General features: G+C 40.9%; 1 protein-coding gene across 1 annotated transcript in view; it reads left to right on the forward strand.

The window, feature by feature from the left end:
* The first annotated feature begins 220 nt into the window (after nt 1-220).
* nudt4a (nudix (nucleoside diphosphate linked moiety X)-type motif 4a) overlaps nt 221-12453 on the forward strand; it is a 62053-nt gene continuing 49820 nt past the window's right edge. Inside the window, exon 1 of the mRNA XM_072241374.1 lies at nt 221-556. Within this exon, the coding sequence (XP_072097475.1) occupies nt 458-556 (99 nt within the window). The 5' untranslated portion in view covers nt 221-457. The remainder of the gene's footprint in view (nt 557-12453) is intronic.

Consider the following 12453-nt stretch of genomic DNA (forward strand, 5'->3'; position numbering starts at 1 on the left):
CATTTTTAAATATTAGTATTTAGGGAATTTTACTAGATGTACTATCAAACTAATTATCAACTTCAATCTGTGTGATTAGGCCAAGACGGGATTGAGAGTGTGAATGAAGTTAGGTCCATCGTTTGAAGCCAGCCCATCACTGCCATGATCAAGGGGCAGAGGACACCAGGACTACATTTCCCATGTCCCAATGCGCCGCGCTTGCGCCCTTGCCGCGGCGGTGGGCGTACTGCGTACAAGATGGCGGAAGCGTGCGGGCTGAGTGCGGCTCCTTTTAAATAGGAGAAGCCGGCAGAGCGGAGGGTGAGACGGCGGGCGGCGGCAGTAGGGAGGCTGTGCGCATGGGGAGCGCTCGTCGCTTCTGAGTCCGAGTCGCACGGTCGCCTTTCCCCGCTAGAGGTGTGCTCGACTTCCCCTTTGCCGCGAACGTGGGTGGCGGCTGCCCGCCCGGAGCCTGATGATGAAGATTAAGGACAACCAGACCCGCACTTACGACGGCGACGGCTACAAGAAGCGGGCGGCGTGCCTCTGCTTCAAGAGCGACTGCGAGGAGGAGGTGAGGGGCGGCCGGCCGGCTACCCGGTGTCCACGCGTCCCCGCGTCCCCCTTCTTGCCCCTGGCGCCGGCTGATTCCAGCTTCAGTCGCGGTCCCCTCCTCCCCGGCCCCCGGCCCCCGGCCCCGTGTCGTTGAGAAGGCGGGTTAGTGCGTGGCCGATTCGATTCATTCCCACTCCCCCACCCCCCGGTTCCCTTTTGTTTGGGTCGACGCCCGCTGCCCTCCGAGTGAATGGGATCCGGCCTGTCTCTGGCTGCCGACTGTCCGCGCCTTCAGCCGGCCGCAATGGCCGAGCTTCTCCCATCTCTATCACTCTCGCCCCTCGTGGGCACTCTCCTCTCCAGCTGTACGAGGACTGGCTTCAAATGGTGCTCCTTTACTGCGATAACGTGGTTAACGATGTTCTTGAGAGTGTAGTGTATAACTGATGTTGTAACCCATTTTCAGGTCAGACTTTGAGATATTACCTGCTGCTAAGTTATTTCCAGTTGGCAGGAAACGAAGCGAGAGCTTTGGGCTTGATTACTGTCTCTAATCCTCTCTCGTTCAGACTTTGAGTCTTGTTATCCGGTGTGCCCGTTTCTATAGTAGCGGTTACAACATTGCTTGGGGGAAAATGATCGAAAGTCAGGCTTCATTGTTTGGTTGTTAATCGAGATAGATACAGAACTTGCTGGAAATAAGGTGAACCCCTGCGCCAGTTGGGGAGCTGTCGCGATCAAATTATATTAGGTTACAGACCGGCTGAACTCGCCGGGATGGAATAGGCAAAAGTAATAACACGTTTTCGCCACGGCGAAAGGGATTGAGGATGTTGTAAACGGCATCTGTTAGTTTGTTCCGCTTGTCATTGAGATTCCACAGAAATGCAATTAGACCTACTTTTGGATACTGACTAAGTGAGGATTTAGTATTGACGTTGGGGCCAGTCTTTTAAGTTGATTATGAAACATTTGGTTGGAATTCATAAATAGAAAGAATTGTCATTTTATTTTTCCAATCATTGTCAGCAGATGAAATTGGAACAATGATTGCATTCAAAAAACTTGACAGTTAAAGTGTACCAGATAGGTATTCTGGATAATGGTTTCAGAATTATTCATCACGTGCATTGAAACGTACATATTGTTTGGGCTAACAACCAACACAGCCTAACGATGTGCTGGGGGTGGCCCACAAATTTGTTGCACATTCCAAAACGGTGGTTGGGGGGGGGGGGGCTTTGAGCTACCATGTTATTTGGTAAATTTCAGATATTCCGAAAGCCATTCTTGTATAGAATGCATCCTGTCAGCAGGTCATTTGGACGGTTGAGTGCAGCACCTCAACACTCTTCTCACATTGTTCCCATTTTCTTTCATTTTTGTCGTTGGTGACCAGTTGGCATCAGATTGCATTTTAACCAGCAATTGTAGAATGGAAGTTGTGGCCAAGAAAGATGTGTTAATGTCTTTGGCACCACACCCAATATTCTGCTGTTGGTGCACTTTGGAGATTCTGGTTCGCTCCTGTGCTATGTCATTGCAGAGCAGTGGCTGAAGCATGATATAGGCATTTTATTCCGAGATGCTTTTTAATTACGGTATATGCCCATCAGGAGCAGTAGCACAGAATTTCTTTAGTTGTTTATCAAGCTGCATCTTCAGTTGAGTCCTGGAGCTCCACAACCCAGAAACGGGCCCTTTAGCCCATCTAGTCTGTGCTGAACTATTATTCTACCCAGTTCCGTAGACCGGCACCTGCACATTCTTTCCCCCCCCCCACCCCCATCCATCACTTGAATATAGTTGTTCTATTGCATGTATCCAAGAACCTGACCTTCAAAGACATGCTTAAACCATAAGTGTCTGAAGTCTTGAGGACCAAAGTGTACTTGTGTTAATTGTGCAGTAGACTTGGGCCATAGAGCTCAACTGTAGAACTGCTGGACATGATTCGTGCCAGTATTTCAGGAGTACAAAGGGTATAGCTATTTAAACTCTCTTCCTGTCAGTTGACTTAAGCACCCGGGTTAATTTGATTTTGAAAGATTGTAGTCACTCAAGTTTTTTTTAAAAACAGTATAGTACTGTTAGATAAGATTTCAAAACTTTTTCCTTGAACTTTGATAAAGGTTTATTGACCTCATTTTGTTTACTATTGGCTTGTCTAGGGAAGGAAGAAATTGCCTTTTGATTTGTACCCGTGACTTTGAAATGTTAAACAAGGAGCTATTGAAGAATGATGCTACTGTGACAATTTCATTAAGTAAAACATGTAGTTATCACAGTAATTGTAACTTCAAATAATCTAGCTGTGTTACAAAAGCTGATGGAGGGGTGTTACTAAAATGGTTTAATGAAACAAGACCACTTTAACCTCCTTTTTGACTAGCTTTTCTTTCTCCCACCATTGGTATGGTTTAAGTTGGAAACAACTTTCCAAGGGTTCTTAATTAGGGTACCCCCATGTTGGTTTTCATAGGTACAGTATGTGTTGACAGAAGGTTAATAAGATTTTGACTAGCTTGCGTTAAAAGAGGAAGAAATGTCTACTGGAAAAGTTGACTTGATTTTAATTTATGTATAGTTTTCATAAATTCTGTTGTATTTGTTTTTTTCTGTAAGTGTGTGCAAGAAAATGAATCTCAAACTAGTATGGTGACATATACTTTGATAATAAATCTACTTTGACTTTTACAGCAGAAAGTAATGCTGTCCCATACAGTCGTTCTTATGATAGACTTTACATTATGAAGTTGACTGACTTTTTTTGTTGTACTTGAGTGAGTGGAGTGACACAATTTTTGGAATTTCCCATTTATCTCAATCTTAAACCCATTCCATGATCCCTTTTCCACCAACAAACGAGAAAACCTGCAGATGCTGGAAATCCAAGCAACACGCACAAACTGTTGGAGGAAATCAGGAGGCCAGGCAGCATTGATGGAAAAGATGCCGAAGGGTCTCAGCCTGAAACATCAACTACTCTTTTTCATCAATGCTGCCTGGCCTCCTGAGGTCCTCCAGTGTTAGTCTGTTTTCCCTTTTCCATCAACTTCAGATTTTTTTTTTTTTTTTTTTGTAGTGATATTGTCTTTGTACTGTCAGTTTGTGGTAAATTAAGTTGTATGCAGGAGCTGCCATCACGTGGGAACCAGGCATGCAATTGAATTTTTCAAACCTCTCGAGTGCAGCCAAGGATTTGACTTTAGTTTATGTACTGTTGTTAAGCCCAGTGTCACAATCATAAAACTAGGAGTATTCAGGTCTATTTGGCAGCCGATGATGAAGCTTTCTTCTCTTTGCCTACATGTGAATGCTTGAAGTGTATACAGTCTCCACCCTGGCATGTGGCATATGGGGAAGGAAAGAAGCTAGGATAAAGAAGCTTTAAGTTGGTTTAACCACATGACTCAATTAAAATAAGCAAGATATGCTTGAACTTAAAAACTATGTGCCTTTAAGCCTGTACTGTGATTTGGTTTATTTAGCAATGCGGTGTGGAACAGGCCCTGCCAGTTCAGTGAGCCGCACTGCCCACCATACTGTACAGTAGGGACGGTGTCACCTGGCTGATGCGCAGTATTAGATTTACACCACACGTTGAGCCCAAAGAGTTCCACTGTAGTCTCATCGGACCACAAGACAGCCTTCCACATCTTTAGTATCTTCTGTGTGACACTTTGCAAAGTCTTTATGAGCAAGGATATGTTTTTTTAAAAAAGTGTAACATGTGGCATAAATCTAATACTGCACACCATCCCTATTGTAAACTATAGTGGAGGTAGCATTATGCTACAGGGGATGCTTTTCAGTAGCAGGGACTGGAAATCCAGTTGGGATTCATGGAAAGATGAACGCTGCTAAATACAGAGAGATCCTGGAAAACCAGCTAGCCTCTGCCAGAAAGCTTAACCTGGGGAAGAAGTTCATACTTAAGCAGGACAATGACCCAAAAGCACATTGCCAAAGCAACTGGTGAACGCAGCAGGCCAGGCAGCATCTCTAGGAAGAGGTACAGTCGACATTTCGGGCCGAGACCCTTCGTCAGCATCTGCAGAATTCCTCGTGTTTGTGCTGCCAAAGCAACCATGGAGTGGCTTCAAAGTTAGACAACTGATATCCTTGAGTGGTCCTGTCAGAGTCCTGATCTTAACCCGATCAAACATCTCTGGGGAGACTTTCAAGATTGCAGTCCACCACTGTTCCTCAACTGACCTTTCACAGCTTGAGGAATTTTGCAAGGAGGAATGGGAAAATCTTGCTCCATGTTGTGCAAAGCTAATAGAGATTTATCCAGAAAACACTACTGGCTGTAATTCTGTCATTCATTGATTCTTTTTATTTACTAACATTTGTCAAAGACGTGGTCCTGCAGGAGGAGCCAGTGTTTTTGTTTTCTGTCTGTCTCTGCCCTTGGACTGAGTGGCTTGCTCAGACACCTTGCAGACCATTTCAGAGTCAGCCAAGTTACTGATTCTGTAGTGTAAAGACCACAGATGACTTCCCCTTGGAGCTTTACAGCAATTCAGTTGTTTTGTGGTTAACATTACTCATTAGTACTTTTGTTTTAAATGCCCAATTATTAACAATTTAAATTCCACAAGTGCTATGTTGGGGTCTTTGGCTGTATTTTGGAATACTACCAGTAAGTTAATGACTGGACTGCTACATAATGTCATTTCCTATTTGATGGAAGCTGAAGGTGTAAATGTGCTGATAATGCAGATCTTTGCTCACTCATTCAATTCCCTTAACACCATGTAGGAACTGTAATAGTTTGATCATCAGTAAGCAACTCTCAATCAAGCATGTGACAATAATTATAGTTTGTAGTTGGGTAAGAATTTTGTGGTTTTGGCCCTCAGGTCAAGGAGACAGCGAGGAGCATTGGACTAAGGTTGTAGATTTCTTCTGCGGTTGGTCGGATGCAGATATTTGGAATCTAATGTATTGCTGAATGTGGAAGGCAGGCCTAGATATGTGTCCCAGCGCACAGTTGCAGTAATGAGGGTTAAGATCTCAGTGCTGTAGTACTGGGGTAATTATTAAGATCCTGGGATGTAATGCAATGAGGTTGACCAATGATAGTTTGAGTGGTTGGTTTGGGACAATTTAGCTGAAGAGCAATAGCAATGCATATGAGCTCAAACACTGACGTCCCTCTGTCTCAGCCTAGTTCTGGATTTGCAAGAACTTTTCTGCAAGGATGGATTCCCCCTGAATGGTCACATGTGGGCTGCCCACATCATAATCCTTACAAATTTGATTTGACGCAAATGATGCATTTGACTTTGTTTCAATGTCTTGATGCCTTTTGACAAATGAGACTTGTAGGATAAAATAGTAAGTAATACAAGTGTGCCCACTTTATTCTTGATTCTCTGATTAGAGAAAGTAACTTTCTTGTTTGTGATAGCTATATAGATCTGCAAATGCTGGAAATCCAAGCAACACACAATGTTGGAGGGTCTTGGTCTGAAATGTTGACTGTTTATTCTTTTCATAGATACTCCCTGGCCTGCTGAGTTCCTCCAGCATTTTCTGTGCATTGCTTCCTCTATAGCTATCATCCTCGTTGTTGCTTTGAAGACCTCTATTTGAATACCCTTGTAAAAAAAAACAGAGGTTCTTGTGCAATCTTCACTATCTTAAGCTAGTATATGGCTGAAAGCAATAGTTGGATTCATAGTATGAGACATCCTATGGCCTTGCTGTAATGTGATTTTAATGCAAATAGTGCTGATTTTTTTTTAGTAAATTACTACATTCCAAAATGGTGAGTGGTGTTTGGTTTATCCAGTTACAGAATGGTGGAGTTAAAGCAGTTGGTAGAGATGTATTACATTTTTCTGAAGCAGAGTAGTCAGGTAATTACTGTATGTGCTGTAAATGTAGCTGAAGTGTTGAAAATGGTGACCATACTGTGCTGCAATTCTGATGCTGAACTTTATACCAGACCAAAATTCCAGTGTAATTTTGTTTGTGCCACCTCCATCTTGGTCATGTTAGTACAAAACTAAAATCTGACAGTTTTTCAGATTGAATCCTCTGCAATTGTTCATTCCAAAAATTTCCGTTGGCTAGTAACCGACTGGTTCCTGGTCACAAAGGGTGCGGAATGCTGCCAGTAGCAACTTAGTTTATGGATAACAAATGATTGCATTTGATTTGTTCTACTTTGCTTCATGTTGGTATAATTCCGTACCTTTTGAGGGTTAGTAATATGGTTTGTATTGCAATTGAATCTTGGTGTAGCCACCGCAAAGGCCCAGTGGGGAAGGACTACAGTTTAGGGTTCTTCTCCTGCGGGAGTGGGAGGGGTTGGGTGGTGGGGAGTATACCCCTCAACCATGGTGTAGAAAGATGAACCAACATAGTGCCTCATGAGTGGCTGAAAGTGTGGAAAGATATAGTCAGTAAAGGAATGAGTCAACGACTGGTTTATTGTAAATAATTTTTTACTCTTGACTCAGGATTGAAAGTCAATGAATGATTTATTGTAAATAACTTTTTGAATGAGGAATGAGAGTCGATGAATGGTTTTTGTAAATTTTATTTTGGAATGTTTCTGAATGAAGTATATTTTCAGGAAAAAAATTGAATCTTGTGCAGTTTTGAAATCACAAGCCGATTATTTTTCCACTGTTTCTCACTGTCACTACGTAAATATATAGACAGCAGTACACAATAGTCTAGAGCTGCATCTTTTATAAACAAATGTTATTACCAAAATGAGTAGATAAAGGTTAACAATGAAAAACACCAGACACTGAATAACACACTTTTGCATCACTTATGAAACAGTTGTAAGGAATCTGCTCCTATATCTTATGGATCAACAAGAGTAACAAGTGACTGGTAAACTCAATGGGATAAGAAGCTTCAAATATCTGGGCTGTTGGAAAACATCCTGGAACTCCTCTGCTCCAGAGAAATGCCTAAAATTTAATTCTAGGTATAGTTGATACCAGTTGATTGGGGCTCATCGGAACCTGTGCATTTTGGCCTAATTAAGTTGTTGCCCCAAGGTTTAATGGAAATTATTAAAGCTATTTTTAAAAAAGACAAGCTACTCTTTGTTTCTCAGTTAAGTTAGAACACTCCCTATACTACGGTACTATCGTTCCTAATAGTTAATTGACAGAGGAATTCATTGTGTGTGCTACTGTGTTCTTTCAATTAACTAAATGAACAATCAATGTAGACACCCAGTGCAGATAATGGACTTTCTTTACACAATGTTTTCGATAATTTACATCCTCCAAATCTTAGTTTTCATTGTAACATTCAAGATGATTGTCAATACCTTCAAATTCCTCTAGTTTCTAACTTGAAGTACTGAAATTGTTTCATTTTTCACTCCTGGCCGTTTCTGACATCTCCAAGCCTGAATGCTTGAAACCACTGGGAGCAAAACAACTTAAATTGTCTTGCTGCTTATTTCTCACCATCTATCAGTGACAAAAATAACTACTTTTTGAACACCGACACACACAAGTGGTGCTATTTTAAAAACTGTTCACTGTAAACAGTGTAGTCTCTAAAAGCTACAAGTTGCATACAATTGACACTAGTTTTGCAATAGCCTCCTGTCTCATTAAACAGCATAGTGTCCCAAATAAGCAAAGGGAATTCTCAATTAGTTTTTGTTTTTTGCATTGTCCCAAATAAGTGACTGCCCTGTTTCAAGGGATGGCCCACTTAACTGGAATCCACCATATAATAAAGTACAAGGATATTCCAGAGAATCCTTTTGGAGCTAGGTAGCACTGGGGAGAGGCTACTTGCATTAGATATTATACTGAGTTTTGGTGCAAAGGTGCTGTTGGCTCTGACTCATTTCCATTCCAAGGAGTTAACTATCCTGTCATTTTGAATCATCTTAATCGATTACAATTCTCTTGGATGCAGAACTACTGCATTGCTTCAATCATGAATTGTGGTGTGACTCAATCCCAGCTGTAAATCAACAGTATTAGGATAATTTTTTAAAATGTATTTCATTCTAGTCCTGTAAAATTAATTGCATTTTGTTTTTGTCTATTGAAAGTTAGGCTGCACACAAATTATTGGTTCAGAAGTAATTTAATCTGTTTACAGAGGATTGTCTTAAAAAAAAGAAACTTGATTAGGAGTTGGGGATGAGTCACTTCCCACAAGTAAGTAGGTGCCTTGATACAGGGTGCCCCATATCTCATCATGCTATATGAGGCAACCTTTGCCACACTGAGCTTTACCACCACCCATGTACAGGAGATCGTAGTATCTTCCAAAAACTATTTCTATTTCAAGTTCAGAAGCTTCAATCAATTTTTCATTTGTAATTTGAGCTATTTGATTTGCAATATTAAGCAAAACTAAGTAGCCATATTTTCTGTGCAAATCTATATTGCCAATAAAAAATCCCTGTGTTCAAGATCCAAATTTATGATGTAGAATCCTCTAATTTTCTGTCAATTGCAAAGATTAGAATTTGGTTTAAATTATTTAGTGCATTGTAGTTCAGAGAACAAGCTTGCTTTTCTAGTTTGCCAGTTGCACAAACTGAAATGCATTCCTTGCTCTTCACTTTTTTAAAAAAAAACATGAAAATGGTAACACAACAGCAGATGCTGGAATCTTGGAGGAAAAGTGCAGTCCACATGAAGGGTCTTGACCTAAAATGTCAACTGTCTATTTCACTGTACAAATGTTGCCTGATCTGAGCAGCATTTTGCTGCATGAAAATTAAAATCAAATTCTTTGTATGTAGTCTTTTGAAATGACTTAAAGGTTGTAGGTTCTTTTTGTCGAATTGCTGTTCGGGCAGAAAAGCTGCTAAAATTGTTTAGGATGTTATTAAATGAGAAAGCCCTGTGGTTCTTCTCCCTAAGCTCCACACAATTTGTTTTATCAGGAGGACAGTATGTGCTTTATAATTGGTGGCTCTGAGTTCAGTGGTGGCATGTTCCCATCTCAGTTTTGATTTCTGCCAGGTTGATTATTGTGTGAGGTCTCTTGACTGTGAAAGTCATTTTAATTCATTATTGAGAATGGGTACAGTAGATAACAACATCACATTCCTATTAAGACCGTCTTCAGGGAAAAATGTAGTGCCTTACTGGGTGAAAGCATGTTACGATTGCAGGCTGTCTGATATTTTGTGCATTAACAGAGCAGTAGAATCTCTTTGTTTCTTAACGTTGGTGTTGTTTAAACTTTTTGAACTATCATGGGCAAAACAATTGAAACAATAATCCAAATTTTGTGTCTTTATGAATAATCTTTCTGCTTTATTGGAAGAGCTTATAACTACTTAATTAAAAAAAATACTAAGTCCTTCAATTACTTTACATCGGGGAAATGCCAGGATTAGAATGGTTAGAGCAGACTGAAATTTATTTTCTAGTTTGGAATTCAGACAGCAAAAAGTCTGAATTTTTTTTTTAAATCTTGCTTTGAATCTGCAAAATACAAATCCTATGCATGCAGTACCCATTTTGATAAATTCAGTTTGTAAAACATTTTTAAAGCAATAGTGGTGTATTCTCAATGTGTTACTTCAATTGTTCTGCATTAGCTGAGAAGCAATGGGGCACAATGCATTCAGATGAAAATACAAACATGTCAAAACAGCCATGTGGACTGACTGCATGATGAGTTGCTTCAGCCAAGTGAAATTTGATACCTTTTTCTTTTCAGGCTAAACATCTTACTCTGCTCTTAAGCAATTGTTTTAAGGATTTTGAATAAAGGTTCACTCAGTTTGTGTTGTATCAGATACAAGTACCTGGATAGACAGGGTCTGATTAGGAACAGTCAACATGGATTTGTGTGTGGAAAATCATGTTTGACAAATCTTATTGAATTTTTTTGAAGAGGTTACTAGGCAAGTTGACGAGGGTAAAGCGGTGGATGTTGTCTATATGGACTTCAGTAAGGCCTTTGACAAGGTTCCACATGGAAGGTTAGTTAGGAAGGTTCAGTCATTAGGTATTAATATTGAAGTAGTAAAATGGATTCAGCAGTGGCTGGATGGGAGATGCCAGAGAGTAGTGGTGGATAACTGTTGGTCAGCTTGGAGGCCGGTGTCTAGTGGTGTGCCTTGGGGATCTGTACTGGGTCCAATGTTGTTTGTCATATATGTTAATGATCTGGATGATGGGGTGGTAAATTGGATTAGTAAGTATGCAGATGATACTAAGATAGGTGGCATTGTGGATAATGAAGTAGGTTTTCAAAGCTTGCAGAGAGATTTAGGCCAGTTAGAAGAGTGGGCTGAAAAATAACCATGTACTTGCAACCACCACTTCTTGATACTTTGAGATTATTTACACGGTCATATGCTAAACAACATTTCCAAACAACCCTACGTTCCAGAAAGACATTCTTTCAATATTCAGTTACAGACTACCCATTGTGTGTCTTGTGAAAAACACGTTGGCAAATGTAGCTCATATCACCTCATCTTTCTGGTGTTTACAATTCCACTTGACACAGTTTGAATTCACAGTATTAATAAATGCTGAAGGATGAACCCACATACAACTTCCGTCTTTCAGCAGTTATTTCTAGTTCTTCATCACTGTTTTCTGGACCAGTATAAGCAGCCATTACTTTGTGCATTGAAATCAGACTGTATCTTTTACAGATATGATTGGCATTACTTTGTGGGATAGCTTTGAAAAGCACAAAAAAGGTAAAAACTTTTAACTGAAGGTGAAACTTGCTCTGAGCTGCGGTCTCCATCGAGATTATGGCTTATTCTTGATTGTTCTTTAAGTTCATAGGGAAGATTTGGAGGACAGTGACTTGGGGAGTTAAGAGATCAGATTAGGATTTAGGATCTGATTTGAGGAGTTAGAGACCAGGTTAGGATTTAGGGACAGTGATGTGGGGAATTAGAGACCTGATTAGGGTTTAGGGACAGTGATGTGGGGAATTAGAGACCTGATTAGGGTTTAGGGACAGTGATGTGGGGGAGTTCGAGTCAGGCCTCCACTCCACGCTTGAACTCCAGTGATGTATATGGGTGACAAGAGACACCCAGAGTCAAAGCTTCCACTCTGTGCTCAAAGGCCAGTGATGTAGATGGGGTGTCCCAGGCCGGTGATTCCTCGGATCGATGTCTGTGTGAGCAAGAGGCCCAAGGAGTAGGTGGCATTGTGGGTGATGAAGTAGGTTTTCAAAGCTTGCAGAGAGATCTAGGACAGTTAGAAGAGTGGGCTGAAAGATGCAGATGGAGTTTAATGCTGATAAACGTGAGGTGCTACATTTTGGTAGGACTAATCAAAATAGGACATACATGGTAAATGGTAGAGCATTGAAGAATGCAGTAGAACAGAGGGATCCAGGAATAATGGTGCACAGTTCCCTGAAGGTGGAATCTCATGTGGATAGGGTGGTGAAGAAAGCTTTTGGTATGCTGGCCTTTATAAATCAGAGCATTGCGTATAGGAGTTGGGATGCAATGTTGAAATTGTACAAGGCCAAATTTGGAGTATTGTTTACAGTTCTGGTCACCTAATTATAGGAAAGATGTCAGCAAAATTGAGAGAGTACAGAGAAGATTTACTAGAATGTTACCGGGGTTTCATCTCCTAAGTTACAGAGAAAGGTTGAACAGGTTATGGCTTATTCTTTGGAGCGTAGAAGGTTGAGGGGGGACTTATAGAGGTATTTAAAATTGAGGGGGATAGATGTGGACGTGGATAGGCATTTTCCATTGAGAGTGGAGGAGATTCAAACAAGAGGACATGAGAGTTAAAGGGCAAAAGTTTAGGGATAACATGAGGGGGAACTTTACTCAGAGAGTGGTAGCTGTGTGGAACGAGCTTCCAGCAGAAGTGGTTGAGGCAGGTTCAATGTTGTCATTTAAAGTTAAATTGGATAGCTATATGGACAGGAAAGGAATGGAGGGTTATGAGCTGAATG

Source organism: Mobula birostris, chromosome 23, assembly GCF_030028105.1.
Source record: "Mobula birostris isolate sMobBir1 chromosome 23, sMobBir1.hap1, whole genome shotgun sequence".
Lineage (NCBI taxonomy): Eukaryota > Metazoa > Chordata > Chondrichthyes > Myliobatiformes > Myliobatidae > Mobula > Mobula birostris.